The sequence below is a fragment of the Thermobia domestica genome, chromosome 13, assembly GCF_964235325.1.
Source record: "Thermobia domestica chromosome 13, izTheDome1.hap1.1, whole genome shotgun sequence".
Classification (NCBI taxonomy): Eukaryota; Metazoa; Arthropoda; class Insecta; order Zygentoma; family Lepismatidae; genus Thermobia; species Thermobia domestica.
The window spans coordinates 171,311,840-171,335,984 of NC_137466.1; the positions used below are offsets into that span (position 1 = coordinate 171,311,840).

Below are 24,145 nucleotides of genomic sequence, written 5' to 3' on the forward strand. Positions count from 1 at the left end.
CCAGTGATTTTTAACATCCCAGGATTATGCACCGACGCTAAGGAACACGGTGATGATGAGATGAATGATAATATTGTGGAATCAAGGAAGTTGGAGAAAAGAGGAGAATCTTGAATAAACACATTCCCACAGTGTTTGCCCACCACAGAGCTCCGGCCGGGATCTAACCACGAACCCCACTCACTAATTACGAGTACTTTACCACTGAGGCACCATGATCCCTACAGTGATTAAATATTGACTATAATTCGAAAATATATTAAGATATAATTTCAGAAATAACCGTCGATGTTGTGATATAAGAACATATCACGTAAGTAGTAGGCCTATAGGAAGGAAACGTATTTGTCACTCATTCTTTGATTATTACTCTACTACGCTTATTACCTACGATATTGTTTTCTATTGTACTAGTATTTGTTTCACTATGTAAACATGAAAAGATATACTAGAAATAGAAGAGAAAGAAGAAAGTATTATTTTTTGCTCGCAGTTTTATTCGCATATTGCTACAAAGCTGGCAACACTTCAAAGTGAGAACAGTTTCCCTCCAGGTGGAGCAATGATCGTACATGGCAGAGAGACGAAAGGAGGGGAAAATCCGTAATATCTACGTCATGGCGCCGGCTATTGATGCGCGCGCCATCCACTAAAGTTGTGTCGTGCTAGCGCACAGAGAGCGAAAAACACTACCGGGAGGGTGCGCCGGCGATTCCCGCCATCGCAAGTCCTCGGCGGGGCCAAAACCTGCCTGCCACCATGCCGCTTAACTCTACGTTTATGAAGCCTTTCGTTGTGTTGGCTTTACCCGGCATGTACCTGTTCTACAAATACAACCAATACAAAAGACAACAACAGGAACAGAACCGACGAAAGGTGACGGAACGAGAGCTTCAGCATCTCAATCATAAAATTGTAAGTATTAACAACTTTTTTCCCCATCTCAGTTCCTATTATTTATTTTTGTCATTTTCAAATCGTCGCTATGGACATTAATTGCATAGCGTAGATTACATACGACCATATTTCAAATTCCACGAATGTATAGTATTACTGTCAAAAGCTAGTGAATATCAAATATTGGATTTCTTTTACCGCATTGAGTGCAGTTCAATCCCGGCGGTCTGTTACTTCGTAACTGCAGCCAAGTTCACAGAGAGTCTGGGGCACCACACGTTGCAATGTAACATTGGCCTAAATTTAATCCACATGCACGCGATCGTTGCCTAAAAACTAAACCAGTTCGTCGCCTACTAGGAAACTTCAAGTGCCATAAATATGTATAAGACAGAATATGAAAGTGCAGCAAGAATATAGTTTGCGTACAAAAAGGAAATGTAATAACGCTTTTGGACTGGAGGATTATTTTTTACTATCATTGGTCTCTTTATATAAAAAATAATTTTCCTAATTTATTTCTGCTTTTTGCATTTCTTATTGTCCAATCATATGGTTTCTTTTATCGGTATATCCATTATTTGTAGGAGGTGGTGGTCCTTTTGTTCCGTCCCAATTTCAGGTTCAATCTGGTTATATATATATATATATATATATATATATATATATATATATATATATATATATATATAAAGAACCGCATCTCCCGTACACTAGTGGCTAATTTTAGCTTACAAATATATGTTGGTTTGCGAATTTGCGTTGAGAACAAATAAAAAAAAAATGAAATGAACAAAATTCAAAGGTGTTCATTCGTGAACAAATTTGAAATTTATTTCTGAAGAGAGAGAGAGAGAGAGAGAGAGAGAGAGATAAAATAATATTCAAAGTGCTATCTCAAATTCCGTTTATACATTTGAAATTTACACATACACATACACAAATTACAATTGATATTTTTGATAGTTTATGCAATGAATCTGATGATACAAATTTAATTATGTTAATATGAAGCAAACAATATATGCTACAAAATTTGCATGCAGTGGAAGGCGAAATTTTAAAACGTCTGACCCCTAACTTCGCACTCTTAATTGTAATGATTATTTTATGATACTGTTGATACATTATACATTAGATATTGAAATTGAAATTTATTTAATACATAATTTTAATGTCATTTTTATTGTATTATAATTTTTTTTTAATAAGAAGGATTCTAATTTATAAATGTAATGTTCACAAATTTAGAATTGGGCATCATTTTTAGATTAGATCAGATACAATTAATTTATTAATCGTTTGTGTAAACCCATACGACACGTACGTTTGTATATACAAATGGCATATAACTCGTCAATACGTAAAACAGGTACCTTGAATATGACTCTTAACTTAGCGTCTAATTTCTGACGAACTAAACTCATTAAAATCACGTTTTTTAAAAGAAAGCAATAATAATAATAATAATAATAATAATAATAATAATAATAATAATAATAATAATAATAATAATAATAATATGTAAACTTGGATATTCCCAATTAGACGAACATACCTAACAACATGATGGGTGGCCAGTTCCAGTGTTTTTTCCAGAAAGGTTTTTTTGTGTGGCACTGCCCCCCGGAGCTCTTAGAATGTCCCCGGAGGAGTCCAAAATATTACGTCTATAATATAATAAAAAATAGAATAGCACTGTGTGAAAATAATATGTGCCTCTCCGAATATTCAGTGTGTCCCCCTCCCCGGATCATTTTCTCTGAAAGAAACGCTGGTCAGTTCATCCGTTTCAACTTCAAAAAGAATAGGCGAATACAACTATGTTAGCGCTCTTAACATTTCTAATATTGAAATACTTATTTGTTTTATACTATGTATAATGGTTTACGGTTCAGTTTGATTCATACTGTTAATACTGTATACCATTTATCAAATTTCATATTTCCAAAATATTGCAAAAATTAAAACTACTATTAAAATATTACAACGTATTTATTTAAGTAGATACGAAATGCTATAATAGTAAACCACTGTGTTTCGGTTTTTTTACTGTTAAACGATACGTCATCAAATTGCGTGACGTCACAATTCAGTTTGAGGTGTACTGCTCAACAACGGAAGAATTGCTATTTTAGATTTAAAGCATTTTGTAAACAGTTCTGCAAAGTTGTTAACATTAATATTACATTTAATTAATTTTAGCTGTATTTTAATTTTTTTTGCCAAAACACACTGAAAAACTTGACAACCAACCTTAATACTTAAAATAACCGAATCAAGACGTAGGCCTAAATATTATAGGGAATAGTATGTTTTAGATTTTAGAAAGCAATACCACTAATTGTGGAGAACGAGCATTAATTTGCATTAGGATCATTTTTATTTTGTTCTATTTTGACGAATCATTCAAACAGGAATGTACGCCGGGGGGTAGGTCATGGAATGGGTCCCAAATCCCGACTTTTTCAGTAAATTTAGTCAAATTTTAAGAGCGATTTTACGCATTTTAATATAATTTGTCCTCACATTTGAATGTGGACCCCTCCAACAATTTTGGATCCCTTTCGAAATAAATTTCTGCGTACGTGCTTGTGTTTCACAGCTATTGTCTTACCTAGGTAGTTATAAACCAACAGCTACTGAGAGCTCAATATTTATTATTATTATTATTATTATTATTATTATTATTATTATTATTATTATTATTATTATTATTATTATTATTATTATTATTATTATTATTTCAGAAAAAAAGCACATGAACTTATTAGGAATTACTTGCTTTCATTCACTTCATTCATGAAATGGAGTTTTTTTTTAACGTATTTTATTTTTAATGATTAAAACGAGCTTCTGTTTTAAATTAAAACCATCCGGTAGTGCAGATTTCTGAATATTTCTAATATTCTATAATATTACTTTTATGCAAGTGTGAATAACCCATTTTATATAGGGTGTTAACGTGTACACTTGGTAACGCTTAGGATGTGAATTTACCCATACTATAGAAACAAGAAAAAGATACCAGTAAACATTTTCATGAAATTGTTTAATTTCAGAGGTACACACTGCCGAAAGCAAGGGAAAATGAACCTTGAAGGTGGATACCTCTTAAACTACTTGCGTCATGTTATCGTTTTAGATCTGTGATCTGTTGTATTCATAAACTTCATGATTCAGAATCTTTTTAGTGGCGCAAGGGATTCCCCTCCACAGGAAGTGAGGGATTCCTGGATATTTTCTTATGATAGATGGGTCCTATAAATAGAATATAGAACGACGCCCCAACAAGTAACGAAAGTTCGTTGACAGAACACCGATAACTAGATCAGATTCAAGATGGTGAAGGGTTTTTGGTGTGTTGTACGTGGTTGCATAACTACAGTGGGAAATTATTGCAGTTGATAAAAGGAAATTAATAAAATCTTATAGATTAATGTTTCACAATCATACCATGCGATTAAAGGAGCCAGACATTTGTGATATTTAATGATTTTGAAAAATTAAGTGCAGTGAAGATGTACGAGTAAGTGGGAATATTCTCAGAGAAAAAACACGGACACAATATTCTTCTACAAGCTCACACTTCCTGGAATTGAAAGTGGGTCCCCTTTCACTAGGAGTTAACACTCTACCACTAGCTCACCATGTACCCTTTCTTTCTTCTCGGTAGCGGACAGTTTATGAGAAAAGTGAAATGACAGTTGGCCAGCGAATCCCTGTTAATTGTGGCAGTGTCGCTTATCTTGGATTTCCTGTTGTAAATTACGAAAATGTACGATAGTCAGGATACGACTACTCTACGCGTAAGCTGGAGGCATACTTGTTCACCCCTGATTTATGGAGACATACAAGGTAAAAGTGGCGAAGAGAAATGCTGGTACAGTGAACAGTTTCTGAGATAGAGGTTATCGTCACGAGTACTTTTTTCAACTTGATGTTCGCCTTCGAGGGAGAAAGGATCTGTTTTAACACTTCGACTGGAACATGGATGGCATCGTATAGTGGATAGTTTGAAAGGAAAGTACTTGCTACCACAGCGGCACGTCCTGATTTTAATACACACATTATAGGTCACGCATATTTGTAATGGTTTCTACAGCAAACTACCGCTGTATCGGACTTTCCAACTCTGGTTTCGTGAATATGTGGATGTTGAAAGCCACATGCTACTCTCTTGCAACATAATCAGCACAAGTCTTTATTAAATGTGTGGTGTAATATAGTTGCAGAATCACAAGATTGGTCCTTATTTGTCGCCTATGCGTTCTTGTGGTGTCAATCGCCTTACGTTTCTACGTGACATCTTGCCAAAATTTCTAGATAATGTACCATCAGTAATTAGGCAGCGAATGTGGTTTCAAGACGACAGCGTACCTACACACTTTTACATGGATGTCAGAAACTTCCTCAATCAAATATTCACAGAGTTGGATTGGCAGGAGTGAACCCATGCCTTGGTTGCCACGCTTGCCTGACATAACTCAACTGGATTTCTTTCTGTGAGGTAAGATGAAACATCGGGTGCGCGGAACACCTATTGATACACGAGAGGACCTCACTGCCATGTCGTTTTCTCGTGATGATTTCAAAAGTGCCAGGAGAATTCGACTCTACCAGGGAACACCATATTTGTCGATGCCATTGATATAATAAGAATAATGACGGATAGTTTGAGCGCAGTTACTAAAGCTTTTCTCACTTCGACTCTATCGTACAGGTACCCAACTTTACAATATAATGTATGGACTTATACAGAGTGGAATTCCAGTGAGTCAGACGGTGGTGCTCGTGGACTCATTTTATGTGTCTCGTTTTGGCATATTTAAACTGTCCATGTTGTGTTTTCTTGTGGACCGCCTGCTACCGCAACTTTGCAGTATTGTTGTTTTTACCATTGTTAATTTGGAAAATTCATTTACCCATGCTTTTCGAAATGTCTACCTCCTAACACACCTTTATCAACTTTTTGCTACATAATCAGTTTTGTTGCTTTCATGCTAGCACGTTCGCAGGTATTTATTTCGGAATAGGTCCAAATTCAACATGAGGATAAATTATATTATAATTTGTAAAATCACTCTTAAAATTAGACCAGATTTGCAGAAAAGTCGGGTTTTCGGGGAAGGAGAGATTATGACCCCATGACCTACCACCTGAATACGTTCCTGCATTAATGTATCATCCCTTCTCATGGGTTGTCAACTATCTTTTATCTGCCACGGAGAAGAGGGGAGAAGGGGCATGATGAGTCAATGGTTGAACGTGCACTTCAATTGAAAGGTGCCCCATTTTCGAGAGAGTACAGTACAGAGAGTGCACTTTTAAAGAGACCTAATCACTGCGAAATTAAAATGCAGCTAATTTTACAGTAATTATGTGATATCTTCAAATAGATTAAAGATAATCGAAATGCGGAACACAAGCGCCCTAGACAATATTATTTTGCATGAGGTACCATTATCACAAGTCACCTAGTACTCTCCGTTTGCAACCATTTAGAAACGCGAAAATAAATACCGATTTTCTAAACGGCTGAAAATCGAAAGCAGATAAGTGTGTCGTGATAACTGTATCTTATGTACAATAATGTTGTCTAGCGAGCTCTTGTTCCAGTTGTTTTTTATTATCTTTTATCTATTTGAAGAAAGCACATGGTCACTGAAAAATTAGTTATTTTAACTTCGCAGTGATGGGGCTTCTTAAGTTACTTACTTCTTATTTAATATAATTCATATTATATATTATATATATTATATATTATTCATATTATATATATTTCATATTATATATATTAATATAATTCATATTATATATATTCTTCTTATATATATAATTCAAGTCATTTTACATTCATGGGTATATTAATAAATTCATGTCTTTAGCTAGTGAGATCCTAGTTCGATTCCCGGCAGGAGATCATGTGGTTCGGATCCCACGTTAAGATGTAGGCCCATCTCTCATAGTCTTGCTGCTGAAAGCGACATTAAACTCCTTTCTGACCAACCAACACATTTGTATCTCAGCATATACGTGTATGTATTCAAATGAATGCTGTTCATCTTGCTAATTAAGTAATGAGTGCATTTGATATTGCTTTGAGTTTAATGAGTTAGTGTACCCTGGTAAAACAAGTAGAGAACTAGCAAAACCACAATCTAAAACAATTATAATAATGAAACAATAAGTACACGTGCATTTAAATAAACATAGCATATACATTTCACATTATAAACGGTAAATAATACTATATTTCTAAAAATGAATTTGATTTTTCTCGCATTTGAACCAAACGTGATTGGAATCATATACAGAACACACACATTTAGGAACTTCGACCGACAGATGCGTCAATTGATACATTTGTTTGTTATTTGGTTAAAACCGTAATATAATGCACAGATATGTGTTTTAAATTAAAATATTGGAATGTGTGGATAAATGAAAGAAACGTTTTTTGCACCAAAGAGTAATATGAACTAAAAAAATAATAATTTAAACATACTTGCAATTCTCAAAAATATTTTCGTGTTTGACGTGCTTACTGCGAAGTGTTTTGATATAATTCTTTAATTTACATAGCAAACTTATTATAAGCATTAAAAACTAGATACTTTGTGTGAATAATGAACACCTTGAAAAAATTACTTTAATCGATATAAAAGGTTTTCTTGTGCTTAAAATTTATTGCATTTTCAAGAAACTAAGTAAAATCAAGAACTTACGTCGTATGCATACCTGCAGACATTAGAGCCATGTTGTTTCTATTTCAATTCGAAGTTATAAAATGTTGCTTTTGGCTGTATTTGTGTAGGCTTAATTTTCGATGCAGTGAATGTAGTTTGTTTAAAATGTATTAATTCATTTGTAAATGTGAGTGCGCCCTCTTTCATTGTACAAGAACAACTCTTGAAACTGAAAACGATCATTCAATTATACTGCAAACATAAATTGAAAGATACTTAATACGAGGCCTGTCTAAAAACTATCCGACCTTAATTTTTTCCACGCAAAGTAGTGATTCTCAGGCGGCGCCACCGTGCACGGTGGAAGGAGGAACCTTAATGCGCATGCTTGAATTTTTTCACCGCGTTCGCGTGTGCCGTGAGCTGGTGGTCGCGAAGTGAGGTGCTGTTGGTAGTGTTCGTCGGATTTAGTGTTTCTCGCAAGATGACTGAACGAATTGAGCAAAGATACTGCATCAAATTCTGTCAAAGGCTGGGTGATTCTCAAAGCCAAACAATTCGTAAGATTCAGCAGGTGTTTGGAGAAGATGCGATGGGTGTAACACAAATTAAACAATGGTTCAACCTATTCAAAGATGGCCGCACATCAGTTGAGAGTGAGCAGAGTAGCGGCAGGCCCCAAACTGCTCGGAATGCAGCTGTTGTTGAGCGGGTGCGAAATTTGGTGATGGCAGATCGGCGTTTGACAGTGCGGGAGATTGCAGAAGATGTTGGAGTCGAGTAAAGATTCTGCACATGCAATTTTGCGTGACGATTTGAACATGAAACGAGTGGCTGCTAAATTTGTACCCAAGTTGTTGTCTCAGGAACAAAAAGACACCCGTTTTGACGTTGCACAGGACCTTCTGGACACCACCAACACTGATCCTGGGTATCTGAATTCCGTGATAACTGGAGATGAGTCATGGGTGTACGGGTACGACCCAGAAACAAAACAACAATCGTCTCAATGGAAGCATCCCGATTCTCCAAGGCCGAAGAAAGCGCGGCAGGTGCGAAGCAAAATCAAGGTGTTGCTGACTGTTTTCTTCGATGCCCGTGGAATTGTGCATCACGAGTACGCACCGGAAGGACAAACAGTGACAAAGGAGGACTATCAAGATGTTCTCAGGCGACTCCGTGACGCAGTCCGGCGCAAAAGACCAGACATGTGGACAGCAAAGAACTGGCACGTCCATCATGACAACGCCCCAGCACATTCATTCCAATTGATCCACACGTTCTTAGCCAAACATGGAATTACAACCGTTCGCCAACCTCCCTACTCTCCAGACCTGGCTCCTTGTGACTTCTGGTTGTTTCCAAAATTGAAGACGCCTCTGAAGGGATCCCGTTTTGAGAGTAGAGAAGACATAATGCGGAACACGACGACGGAGCTGAACAACATTCCAAAAGAAGACTTCCAGCGGTGTTTCCAGCAGTGGAAGGATCGGTGGGCTAAGTGTGTGGAAGCACAAGGGTCCTACTTTGAAGGGGATTAGGGGTCCTACTTTGAAGGGAATCTGTCAGGTATTCGCAACTATTTTTCTGGCCAAAGGTAGGATACTTTTTAGACAGCCCTCGTATTAAAATGTAAGACTTAATAATAATTTGTGGTTGTTACAACTCATGAACCATAGACTGTACTGTTATAATGAAAAGCTTAATGGAGTTTGTTTTAGTGTCAGTTTCAACTTCATAGCAGGCGAGTTAGAGGCTCTGTATATAATTGTTGAGGCATGGATATTTTTTTTAGCACCATAAAATATGTTTTTGCTATTGTTTTTGAAAACTACTTATGAGAATTTAGCGTCAAGCATGTGAACTTGTTCAGCACAATAAGATGTTCCGATTTATATACTGTATATAAACTGGTAGATCGAATTATACTTTATTATTATTATTATTTGTAGAATTTGGGAAGTGTGTCGTTGTTGTGAAAACTGAAAGAGAAAACGGGTTATCGAAAGTCGGGAAGATACACGCATAACATTTCCAGTATGAAGGATTCACGAATAATTTAAAATATTAGCAGAATATCCGTTCTTCGCACGGGGAGAATACGTTTCATTTTGGGCATAAAGTACTAATGGGGGCTGATTTGGATTTAATCGGTATCGGAAGTGTTAGTGTTCATCTCAGCGACCCCGAAAACTATAGATTCGACACTAATATCAGTCATTTTTGATCATTTTAAGTATCTTCTGCTCCCCTAAGTTGTACCGTCAAAGTGAAATGATAAAAAAATAAATAAATAAATAAATAAATAAATAAAATAAAATAAAAATAAACACTCCTAGGCCCGAACCTCATCTATGTTGAAAATTTGATTGAGATTGGTTGGGGTGATTTAAGTTATTAAGTCACAAACATAGTCATTTTATTTTTATATATATAGAGATAAATGTTTAATGAGAAGTGTAATTGTTAAAGCATGTAACGCGAAATTCTACAATATTGTTAGCGCTTAAGGAGAAAAGATGTCGGGAGATGAGACATATAGCAACCGATAAATCTGATTGAGCTGAACAAAATTTATGTGCGAGAGCATAAATCTTCATGCGTAGTTTTTGAGAAAAAATTAAAACGAATTTATGTAAAGCTGAAAACATAATGTACAATACCCGCACTACCTCTTAAGATGAAAATGACACCGACTGTGATTATATCCTCATCAAGTTTCTCATTTGAGCACTAGAAAGACGACAGTACACAGGGTATGGTTAATAACAGATAAGCTTAAAATTTACCATTCACAGTTAAAAACTTTTGTTGTTTAACTGTAACAGTCTTCGAGGAAAACAGATGACCATAGATCACTTCTGATGACTTTAATACGTAAATTTATTCTAATGAGGCTCACAATCACTAATCTTGAACTACAATGAGCAATTACCTTGTCTAGCACAAACTCAGACTTTATTCATTGAATTCTTACAATTCAGGACTCTTTTCCGACCATTAAATTACATAACAGGAGCCGCACACACAATCAGACACATCCTGGATCCCAAATCTCTAAAATGGAACATTGAGATAAAGAAACCCTTAGCAACCAACTAAATTCTTCTCATCTTTTTAAACATTTATTCATATTGCCATGCGCCGTGATCATCTATGGCACAGTTATTATCACTTTACTACCCTACAACAATCGATTTTGATTTGATTTTAGTTTAGCGTCGCTTTCAGCAGCGAGGCTATGTAAGACGTAGACCTATAGCTTAAACGTGGATTCCGAACCATATGAGCTTCCGCCGGGAATCGGACCCGGGTCTCCCACGCCAAAGGCGCGTACGATAATTGCTTAGCCACGAGGGAGCTCTCTTACAACATCGGGTTAAACAAAATGACATCGTTTGGGGATAAATTTTTCATGCGTAATTTCCAAGAAAATCGAGGAAAACGAATTTTTATGGCACTAAAATGTAGCTTATTCGTTGTCAATAATAATAATAATAGAGTTTTATTGTGTTCGAAAGACAATTTATTTATTTAGTTATTTGTTGTATATTTTGAAATAATACATTACCTTGTAACTCGGACATTGTATCTCTCGTTTGTCTTCTCACATGCATATTCAACTTATTCACTTGTAATATTCAATCTAAAATCGATTGAATCTAAAATAAAACCTAGACTTATAGGTCTTCTGGATGACGTAAGATTTGCTTTTCAAGTCTATAATTTTCAATAGAGGTGCTCGACACATCGGCTAGGGAAGTCTGGTCTACGGCTATATACTCCTTTTCTCTAAAGAAGATAAACAAACATATTATTTGTTTTTAGAGAAACACAGTATATCATCACTGTAACCATGCTTTGGTCTACGTATCAGTACCGTAACATGAAACTTTTCCTGGGAGACAAGCATTAATATTTGGTTCCCGTAGAAAGTTGGATCTCCTAGTAGCATATGAAATTTGCCTTCTTCTGAAATTTATAACCTTAATAAACTTTTTTATTATTTCTAGGGACTGCAGTTTGCCACTTTATTGAAGTAGAGTTCAGGTCACATTTATGCTTCATCTTAGCGAACTATATTTTGTTCAGATGATGAGATAGTAGTTGCTTAAATTATTTTAATGGAAATGGCTCATTACATGGTGGGCTCATTACATGATTCACTAGTTAAAGGGACAATATTTGACACAACTTAAAGCCTTCAGAAATAAATATTATTTTTGAGGACCCTAATAGTTGACAGTTTACTGAAACGGGTCCAGATTACAGTTTTGTTTCACTTAAGCTTTGTTTCTATGTAGTGAACCTACTGCTTGCCTGTCCAAGTTTCGACACTACTACATATTTCTTTAAAAATGATTTTCAAATACAACCAATCTCTACTGCTACTCTAAATTTTCTGTTTCCTACCTTTTAAGTTTCGAATTTCTGAGTTCGAATCAAGTCAGAGTTGACTACCCCTCAACTACCCCTTAACTACACCTCAACAATGATGGAAGGGACTGAAGAAGTGAGTTGAGTTGAGTTGATTTTGAGTTTAACGTCCCGTTCAGCAGCGAGGCTATATGAGACGTGGACCTACTGATTAACGTGGAATCCGAACCACATGAGCTCCCGCCGGACTGAAGAAGTGAGTTCAGAAATAGAAGAAGATCAGAATAGGAACATGGAACGTCGGGACCTTGACAGGTAGGAGCTACGAGTTATCGCAAACGCTGGCAAGAAGAGTAAGCATTGCATGCATCCAGGAGACTCAGTGGAAGGGTTCAAGATCAAAGAAAGTAGGAAAATGGATACAAGTTTTTTTCTACAGGGAATAACAACAGAAAGAATGACTTTGGAATTGTCGTAGATAAGAATATACAGGAGAAATTGGTGGACAAGTAGACAGTAAGCGTCATAATTATGGTAGTCCAGCTCGTGCTAGGAAAAAGAGAAACCTTAAATGTAGTCTGTGCCCATGCTCCATGGATTGGGTGTGATAAGGAAACAAAGCAAGAATTTGGATTGAGCTACGTACTTTGCAGAAGTATTCGTTACATGAAAAGCTTATCTTAGCAGGATATTTAAATGGACATGTAGGACGATCAAGATAAGGTTATAAAAGAATACGTGGAGGATGTGAATTGGAAAACAAAAGGAACGTAAGAACATACTACAAATGGCAGAAGAATACAATCTTTCTATTCTGAATACCTTCTTTAGGAAGAAAGAAGAACACCTTATTACATATAAGAGTGACAGCTGAATATGTCAGATCGACATCCCCTTATGGGGAAGGAAAATCCTACGTAAGGCAAGGGACTGCAAGGTAATACCAGGTGAGAGTCTAATGGGGCAATATCACCTAGTAGTGACCGATATCTACACCGAGAAAATAGTAGGAAGAAGACGACAGCATATTCTGTTCGTTCGATGTGGTGAAAACTAGATAAGTGCTGAAAAGATTCGAAAGGAAGTTACTACATTGCAAGTAGCACAAATGAAGAAAGAAGTGCACGTGGAAGCGAAGTGGACCAGGTATCAATAACATTCAGGGAAACTACAAGAAGAATTTTGAGAGAAACAAAAGGAAGAGGGCTTATTGGTAAAGTAACGTGATGGAATGAAAACGTTCAAGCTGCTGTGAAACTAGAGAAGGGAACGATACAAGAAACGGCAGAACTCTAGCAATCCACAAGACCTGAAGATTTATAAGAAAGCGAAGAAGAACTCCAAAAAGCAAGACTTATGGTTGTACAACAACTTTAAAACAAAAGAGGGACAAAATAAGATTTACAAGCTTCAGAAGGTAAGATAGATGCAAAAGAAAAATATTTCTCCTATGCAATGCATCAAGGATGAAAACAACGAGGTTCTGAAAAGTGAGGAGAAAATAAACAAGAGATGAAAGGAGTATTTGCAGAAACATCAATGAAGAAAACGCGAGAGAAACTTGCGAAAATTACCCATGGATTAAGAACTTGTTAGGTCTGTAACTACGTATGGTATACCTGGAAAATGCCATGAAAAGACGAATAGTAGTAAAGCCCCAGGGTCGGATATATCCTTACCGAAGCATAGAAAACTTTAGGTAAAAGAAAAGATTGTAGTGGTTTACTGGATTATTTAATAGGATATTGAAAACAGGAAAAATGCCAAAAGACTAGAGGAGCAGCTACAATGTGACGATTTTTTAAAAACAAAGGAGATACGCAAGAACATGTCAATTGCAGGGAAGTAAAATTTATAATCCATACATGAAGCTCTGGGAGAGGATGACAAAGCAAGATTGAAGTAATAGACCAAAATAACAGAGAACCAATTTGGTTTAATACTAGGACGGTCGCCTTCGGATGCTAATGGAAAAGTTCAGAGAATACCAGAAGGACCTCTATATCGTTTTCATTGACCTAGAGACAGCTATGATAATGTGTCACAGGATCTTATTTGGTGAGCATTGAAAAAGTGGTGTAATCTGAAGACATGCATTTATATAATTCAGGATATGTATGATGGATGTAGAACAGAAGTGAGGACCGCGTGTGGAATAAGAAAAGAATTCACAGTGGGACTTCATCAGGGATCTAATCTAAGTCTATACCTTTTGCAGTTGTGATGGATTAGCTAACAAAGGATATTCAAGAGTTAGCATTTTGAGATATGCTATTTACGGATGACATATTGGTAATGAATGAAACCAAGGTAGTACTGCAAGAGAAATTAGGTACCTGGAGAGAAGTATTGGAAAGCAAACGGCTTAGAATCAGTAAAACCAAAACAGTATATTTACATTGCCCATTTATGAAAAATGTGATTGAAAATACACGAATACCATTGAGCCAAAAAGAGATGGTAATGGCAAAGAAATTCAAAGAGTTGGGTTTAATATTACAGGAAAATTCAGGAATAGAAGAAAATGTAAGCAGCGGTTGGACAAAAGCGGAGAGAAGCAGATGTAGTATTGTGTGATCGTAGGATACCACTATACTTTAAAGGATAAGTTTACAAAACAATAATGAAATCTGTCATATTATACGGAGCGGAATATTGGACGACGAGGAAGAGAGAGGAAAAGAATTTGAAAGTTGCGGAGATGAAGATGCTGCGATGGATGTGTGAAGTGACACGGAAGGACGAAATTAAGAATGAAGTGATCCGAAGAAGAGTAAAGATAAGACCAGTAGTAGAAAAGTTACAAGAAAGTAGACTGAGATAATTTGGGCATGTAAGAAGACGACCTACCGAGTGAGATGCTATAGAGCTGAATGGGAAACACACGCGAGGCCGACCAAAGAAGAGGTGGAGAGATTATGTGAAGAATGTTTGTCACAGTGGATATGACAAAGATAGAAATAGATGGAGAACAGCAATCCGAAAAATCGACCCCAGCTAATCGAAAAAAAGGTCTAGAAGAAATAGAAGTAATCTCTGACGCCAAATGCACTGCTAACCTACAAACTTTTAGAAGAAAAAGTTTTAGGGGTAGGGAACTTTTAAATATATACATAAATTTGGATTCGTCAATGACTATGTGTATTTCTGGTTGCATAAGATTAAAACTCTTGAAGTTCGTGACTCGTCATGAAGTTCGTCACGGCATTCATTCATCTCTCTCTCTCTCTCGCTACCATCTCTCTCTCGCTCTCTCTCTTACTCTGTGTATGTCTCTTTTAACATGGCCTGTATCGTGTGCAAAATTAATCTTGGAAGCTTCGTAAAATTTTCAACAATATTCTCTGGTGTTTTGTACTCCATACATTGATTTTCCGTTGTCGCCTGTATTCGAGTAGATTTCCCCGTCAGATAGGTTTCTCGTGGAGAAAGCGGAAACAATTCACAAGGGCTTTCAGATAACGATGTTTACTGTTCAAATCGTTTTCCCCCCATTCCTTCAAGTATGTCCTTTTTCTCTTCGTTATCATTGTGTTTTTCCATCCATTAAGCGCTCGTTGCGTGACAGCTAAATGTTTAATATGAATGTATGCAACAGTAATGCCTGGGGCTGTAGGGTAAACAGAAGAGGAAGCGTGGCTTTCCCGAAAGGTGTATTACAATTAAAACGATTAATTGTGAGCTTTGACCTAATTCCATTGATATGTTTAATATAAACAGAACGAAGCATTTCAAATGAAACAGCTTATCACCTCCATATATATATATATATATATATATATATATATATATATATATATATATATATATACTATCGTCATTATTGTCGCCGTAGTTTTTAGCTATCATCAGTTGAAATGAGTTTCTCCTACAAGCGTTATCTTCAATCCTTTATCTTATATATATCTTTTAGGGAAGCGCACCCCCCTTCGTTGTAAATATACACTATCTAAAATGAGAAGCTAGCAGTGAAAATAGTAACATTTTCCGAAACTTTCAGTCAACACTTTACGTTTGGGTCTTAAAAGAAAGCAAAGCTTTGTAAAAACAATAGTTTAAGTCGATTTTCTGAAGGTTGAAGGAAAAAGGATTCATTAAGTAAAATAATATAACATTTGTCAAGTATCTATACGGAAAAACAGAAGGCAGGAGGAGAGAACTTATTTTTTCTGCATAATACCCTCTTTAAAATAATTTCCCTTGTTTCTATGCATCAGCGTTGTCAGGAGTAAAGAATATTGTCACATGCCACTTTGAAGAATTTAAGTGTAATTGGTTACTTAGTTATTTTGGTCTCTGTGCACCCCCTCAGAAAATCCTGGATCCAACCCTGTATATATATTCTAAACTGTAAACTATTTAGATTTTTGGATTCGTATTTTGAGGGGAGAGAATTGGGTTTAAAGGAAGAAGAGATGGTTGAAAATTTATGCCATAAATAGAGTATTTCACGAACTCCTCATGTTAAGAAGATGAGGCTCAATATGTGCACTCATTTTTGAAAAGAAATGGACACACATATGACTTACTATCTGAGAAAAGGTTGCTATTTGGGTAAGACGTCAGTAACACGTAAAGGAAATCGAAAACTTCCTATATTAGTATTGAATCCATAGTTTTCAGGGTCACAGACATGAATAGTAACACTCTCGATGCCATGTAAGTTCAGCCCCCATCAGTATACGAGGTCCAATCTGACTTAAGATTAGTATCGAATCTATAGCTTTTGGGCTCGTTAAGCTGATTGTTGATAGTTTCGATGTCACTTAAGCCCAAGTGTAGTCAACAAAATGCACGTCAGCTGGCTCGGGGAATGAACAAGAGCAACGCTGAAGGCGTGGCTCCTCGTTATTTATTCTACTCAGTTCTTTATTTTGAAATATCGTTCATAAATTTTATTTTTCCTGTGCAAAGCCGGGCACTGCTACTAGTTTTGAAATAAATAGTATTCTTTTTAATACAACTAATATTAGCACCTTTTTCATCTTCTATCTTTTCCTATCAATTGTGGGAGGCAAGATGCCTCAGTAGTAGTGCGGTATCTTTGGTGCATGGGGTCCCTGGTAAGGCACGGGGTACCTTGGAACGGGATCCAGGGCCAAGTAAGTTTGTGAAATGAAATCTTTAAGTTTTACGTCCCACAGTTATGGCGGTTAGCCTAAAGGAGACGGTGATGATGAGAAATGAATGAAATGGCGGAATGAAGAAAGTGGGAAGAAACGGGAGAACCTGGGGAAAACTCACAAGCACGGTGTTTGTCCACCACAAAGTTCACACGGCGCGAGCTGGGATCGAACCAGGAACCCCAAGCACCGGAGGTGAACGCTCTACCACTGAGCCGCTGCGCCCCTCAAATAAGTTTGTGGTAGACAACATCGTGTCCGTGGGTTTTCTAGGGAAAGTCCCGTTTCCTTACACATAATCATTCCACCAATTCTTCCATCATCATTTACCTGCCTTAATCATCAATCTCCCTTAACCCAAACGACGTAATTGTTGGGAGTTAAACTGAAATATTTCCATAATTACTTCTGTCTCATTTCTTAAAATCCTCTAATGATATCCTATTAAATTTCTTTCTTATTTCTGTGATAATTTGTATGCGATATTTGATTTTTCATCTAGTCCCCCACTGCAAATCACTACATTTCTTTGTATTACCACTCAATAGTATTTTCTATATTAATCTCTATGAAGATTTATAATCTTTTCTTTCCTTAATGTTTGTGTTTAAGGTCGGTACTATTAAAGACTATATATAACGCATTCGTTTTATCTTTTTTTTAACTAAATTATTTTGTTCGCGCAATTTCTCACTCATAATTTTCGACAATATGGAGGAAAATGAACTTTTATGATGCTAAAATATGTGTCGTTTCTTGCTAATAATAATTAGAACGAATTATTTGTTTACATACTCTGTAAAGAAAAAAAAATAAGGACAATTGCTCGGATATGGTTTTCACAACATACATCAATTAATATGATCTGTAACATGAATTCCTGATAATATTACAATGCATATTCTCAATGAGTAGTTCATCCTTAATACTTGTGCCACAGTTTCAGGTTATTGACATGAATATAATGAATTTAAATGCATATATAAGTAGCTATGTGTGTTTTGAACAAAATCGCTTGTAGAAAGAGTTATACATAAAAGGATCAACAGGAATAGCACAAAAAAGAGAAAAAGAACTACACTGTTAAAAATACTTTCTTAAATCTGAGAAACTATTTCTTATCTGTGCACCGAGAATATATTTTCTCAGAAACAAGAGTTTGAAACTCTCATTAATGAGAAATGAAGAGAAGTAGGTGAGGTTGTATAAAGCGGAATGAGAATATATACTGTTACTTTCCTTATGAATGAAAATTGCCAAATCTCATTTCTAAGAAAATATTGTCTCAGTGCACACGTAAGAAACGGTTTCTCAAATTTAAGAAATTATTTTTAACAGTGTAGAAAAGAAAATTCTTATGGGTAAGATATATTGTGTACGATCATTGGGAGGTACAATACAGCAAACTAGTATTTTTTTATGTGCACCACGGACTTTCTGCAGTGCAGCAAATCATCGAGGCCTTTCGGTAACAAGGTTATTGCAAAATGCAACCTCCTCGATTTCATGGAATCACACCCGGATTATCTGTTGCATGAGTTCGATTCTATTTGAGATAGTTGTCTTAATGGGTCTTCTGCTCATATTGACCCACAAATTTTTATTTGAATCCATGTCAGGTGAGTTTGAAGGCCACATATGTCTCTAAATACTCATATTCTTGAACCACGTATTAACGATTTTCACTTGGCGACATGAAGCATTATTGTTCTGGAAAAGGAATTAGTCCATAGAAATGGAATTAGTCCATTTTCTTTAGAAAAGTAATCTTTAACTCTTGTAAGAACTTTACGTACCAGAACAATTTGAAGATATTTTCGTACATCATATGACCCTTCACATATAACCATCGTTCTGACGCCTTTAGCTGTGAAGCAAAGCCATATCATCACTCAGTGACTGAATTATTGCATCTCTTAAACGCAATCCTTGTCATGTTACTCGCTCGTACGTATCCACAACTTCACACCACCATCGTTTCCCACTATTCTAAATTTCTTCTTGATGGAGAAAACGACGTACTTCCTGTTGTCATAAGTCAAAATTCCATATCGACTCACAAACCTACGTTTTGATATCATCCTTTTTTTTTTTGTGAGCTTCGATTTCCTACGCGATTTCTTTTTCGTAATATCTATCCTCTTAATACACTCAAGACAATACAATTGTACGAGTAACTACAGTTCCAAGGTCATCTCGAATTACAGAAGGGAGATGTCGGAAAATCTTTCCTTGATTCTGGAATGCTAATGATTTTATTTGGCGCTCTCTCAGAGTGATGCTTTCTTTCTTTTATCACACTGTTGACGAAGGGACGATTTGTCATGCTGATTTTTCCTGTGAATTACTCTTCCTGCCGTCAAATGGTGTGTTTTTAATATTCCACCCATGTCCCTTAGAAATTTACCTTAGTTGTGCAAAGCAAAACGTATCTTGTTCATAATGCGACAAGTCACATCTCTTACTCATTTTACTTGTTTACAGTCCATATGTAGAAACAATATCATACACAAACAACGCTGCACAACAAAAATAGTGCCACTTGACAATGCCGAAACAATAAGAAAGCAAAGAGGAATCAAAATACTGTTTACATGGGTCTACACACCATTAATGCAATGCAGAATTCTTACTACAATAATTTGCGAGGCGCTCTCAGTGTCATCTGGCGAGAATATTCCTGATACGCAAACAATTGACAAGTGTAGCTGTACACTAAAGATTTTACAGATAACGGAAATGAATTATCCCACTCTTCATTTCCTTCTATTCATCTTCTAGCGGGCTGCAACTATAGTTTTCTGTATGTTACCTTGAGATGTCGCTATTTTTTCTTTACATAAAAATGCACTGTTAACCAGAGGATTGTGTCTATAGTCGTTTGTCTTCTCCTAACGGTGATACATACTCTCAACAGTGACACAACACTTCTAATACTGATTCACATTCTCCACATCGTGACACAATACTCCTAAAAGTGATTCACGTTCTCCACATAGTGACACACTATTCCTAACAGTCATTCACGTTCTCCACACAGTGATACCGGTACAATACTCCTAACAGTAGTTTAGGTACTCCATATAATGATGCATATATTTCTTTACAAGGGTGTTAAAACACTGCCTTTAGATATACTGAATATGGTAGAGACAGATGGAAAACGCTGGTCAGAAGAAAATGACTTTCGCTAAATTAGATAGATCGACTTTCAAGAGAGATTAACACAATAACTTGATTTCTCTGGATGTTATACTTATTGGAAGGGTTGTATATCAAAATTAACTTTATGTAAAACTTTAGATACACATAAAATAATTTGTTCATTATCTGAAACGGAAGTTTTAGATCTTTGCTAAAATTTATAATTCAAGTCGAGAACACCCTGTTTATATTTTTTGGTTGTCTACAACTGTTTCTTGCATCTCCTAGAGAAAGGAAAGGTGTTTTCGTCTGGAAAGAGTGATCCTTGTACATCACCTTTCCTTATCCGAAGAAGGTAGTACCGATGATCCATCAATCTTCATCACGTCAGCATCACCAGCGACCTCTTTCGGCGGAAAAAGAAAATTACAACGCAGAGAAAGAGCACTCATCTTATCCTGTTGGCATTGGTGACGAAAGAGAAGAAGAGGAAGGACCACACACACGAAGAGAGAAGGAGATACAAAGATAGGATAAAACCTATTGTTGCCTCTTTTTTCTTCCTCTTCGTTCTTTGAAGCAGAGAAGAAATGTAAAAGAAATAGCTTCATGAAGTCGAAAGATTAATGTGTCGTTGTTGGTAAAAAACCAGATGTTGGTGTTGTCCTAGTTATACAAGGAAAATCTTTAATCAACACTTGGAAGATCCGAGCTTGGTTCTATTTTGTTTAATCAGTCCTTATCAGTAATACAATATACAAGAGTTTTATTCATTTGAAACTCCTGTCGAATAGGTACAAACGTAATGGTATAGCGGGGCCGCGGTGGCTCAATGGTAGAGCGTTCACCTCTGGTGCATGGGATCCTTGGTTTGATCCTAACTCGCGCCAAGTGAGCTTTGTGGTGGACAATCACCGTGTGCGTGGGTTTTCTCGGGGTTTTCCCGTTTCCTCCCACTTTCTTCACTCCATCATTTCATTCGTTGATCATCATCACCGTCTCTTTTAGCCTACCCAGCATAAGCGTGGGACGTAAAACCTAAGGATTTCATTTCAACGATTTTGTAATTGCATATCTCCGACAAAAGTTGCTGAATTACCCAGACATGTTTATTTTTAAGGATAATCATTCGAATTTCTTTTCATTTGATGGATGGTTATATTACAATCTTGTCCATTATGTGGCAAGTCTTGTTCAAAAAAAAAAAAAAATAAATAAATAAAAAAAAAAATAAAAAAATAAAAAAAAAATAAAATAAAAAATGTCAATGCTCTTTAAGGCAGTGGTTCTCAACCTAATTCCTATTACGATCCCCATTTTATCACATCCTCTTGCCAGCGACTCCCTTATACAGCCTCTGGTTTGGAATAATCTTGTATGGGATTTTTAATATACCTATTGGGGAGATATCATGATATCCATCTATTTCTATAATAATAGAATCCATTTCTTGTATATAGTGAACACAGTAACTTCTCTAAATGTTCCTAAATGTTAAAAATTTGGCCATTCATTCATATTACAAATATCGAATCCGATCCGTCATACTGTTTCAAAATGAAGGCCGTTTGAAAATTTTTAAACTTCATAACTCCCTTAATTTTGGGTCATATGGTAAATAATAAAGTGACTTCTAATTTAGGTTTTAATAGAATTTGGACAGTTGTTAAAAAAAATATTGAATATTTTAAATGACTTGATAATGCACGTCACGAAGATTGAACCGAACATTGAAGCACTCGTGAAATCACACCATGCTCAGTTATCTCAATAGCTTTCAATCTATATATATAAAAGAGAACGTACAATTTTTTGTCCGCTCATCACGCTAATACGGCTGAACCAATTTCTTTCATTTTTGGGGGGTTACTAGGATTTGGACCCTAGATGGTTTTTATCATATCACTTTAATTTTTAATTACCAGTGTCTTGAGATAATTGACCATTCAGGTGTCCACAAATCCTTTGTTATTAGTTCATCATAGGTAAAAATAAACGTATTTATATGCAACCCGCATGACCGTGTCACTCGGCGGGTTAACACAAATGACAGGCGATATACAGCGGAAAATAGCTTGAATCTTCTGTTTAAAATTTTTTAATTGATTTGCTTATTTTTACAGACACTTTTACAATATGCCAGCACCGGGATGACCGCAGCGAAGCGGGGCGGGTTAACATAAATGACAGGCGATATAATGTTAAGATTTACTGCAATCTTCTATGGTTTTTATCATATCACTTGAAAGCGAAAAAGTAAAAATTATCTAAGTAACAAAGTTTATTGCGTTCCGGGGTGACCGCAGCGAAGCGGGGTGAACGCTGCTAGTTTTGAAATATATTTCAGTATGCAGGTTTTGTTGCATTTGTATTTTTCTGGTATTTCAATATGCACTTCTCATCAGTTTCATTTCCTACCTCTTTCATTTAAATTGACCTTTAAGCAACTCTGTACCTGTTGAAAATGTTTTGTAGACCTATTTTTTTGTTGTTCTTAAGAGTATGCATAAAAATAAAAGTATACCTATCAGAATAAAATTCAAAATAATATTTAAAAATATTTTCCGCTATTAGATTCTAATTATATTTATCTCTTCCGCTTATCTTCACGACCTCATGAAATCCTCTCACGCCCCCCTAGGGGTCGCGACCCCCATCTTGAGAAACCCTGCTTTAAACGAAGCCTTAATGACCAATAGATGGCAGCACGTGCCCCCTATCTTTCCAATGTATTTTATAGGAAGCAACAATATTCAAAAGAATTAAATCAAATTCAAGAAACCAATATTCAAACCTTGCCCAAAGGAAGTTGAATCAACAATCAAAGAATATAATTTGCAGATTTTTGATATTTTTTCTTTTATTAGCGAGAGAGTTCAATTTTTGAATGCATGTTTTTGAAGTAGAAATTACGTAAATGTACTCGACAACGAAAGAAACAAAATATTAAAGAAAAAGAGAAAAGAAAAAGAAAAAAACTGTGCAGATTATTCTCTGATGATTGATTCAAATTTTCTTTGGACAAACTTTGAGCATTGACCTCTTGAATCAGATTGAATTATTTTGAAAATTGTTCTTATAAAATCCATTGGAATGGTAGAGGGCACGTGGTGCCATCTATTGGCAACAGCCGAGACTTTACATTTACCTTTAAAATAACACTGAACTTTTTATAGCATTGAATTTTGCACTAATTAAATTGTAACTTATTATATGAGTGTGAACAAAGGCAATTAAAGCATATTTTTCATAAGAATGTGCACAAGGGTAATTAAAGCATTTTTCATAAGAGTGTGTACAAAGGTAATTAATGCATATCTTTATAGATCGGTCTATGAAGAAAGACTGGTAGCCGTTCCTAAATGGTAAATCGCCTTTAATTTCAATATTGATTCATATGAAACAAATTTTTTAAAGATAGCGATAGTGGTCAGTGTGCTAAGAATACAGTAGATTCCATAGTCTTCCTTATTAGTGTACCAATAAATCTGTCATTTCTGGCTTCAATATTGGATTATCATAGTAAAGCGAGAAATGTTTATATATAGGTTTATTGTATATAAAATATGAAGATATATATATATATATATATATATATATATATATATATATATATATATATATATATATATATATATATATATATATATATATTCACGTTCTTACGTATAGATTCCATTTTCTCCCTTGTCACTCTATTGAAACCGGAAATATACAGCCACCATTTCCGGTTTCAGTATTGGATCCATGTAGCTTGAATGTTTATTTTAGTTTTAAGAGTGGAAACACAACTCATTTCCATTTACTTTACATTGACGATAATAATATGTATTAATTCCTATAATGATGCTATGTTGCTAGGATGATCTACATCTCGGGGCTTTATCTCCTTAATTGGTTGAAATGCGATATTCT

The 24,145-nt window shown here is 35.7% G+C and overlaps 1 protein-coding gene across 2 annotated transcripts in view; it reads left to right on the plus strand.

The window, feature by feature from the left end:
* Positions 1-640: 640 nt before the first annotated feature.
* Positions 641-24,145, plus strand: part of LOC145668753 (uncharacterized) — a 338,148-nt gene continuing 314,643 nt past the window's right edge. For both annotated transcript variants that reach the window (XM_081736894.1, XM_081736895.1), the window contains exon 1: positions 641-915. In XM_081736894.1, the coding sequence (XP_081593020.1) occupies positions 760-915 (156 nt within the window). In that variant the 5' untranslated portion in view covers positions 641-759. The remainder of the gene's footprint in view (positions 916-24,145) is intronic.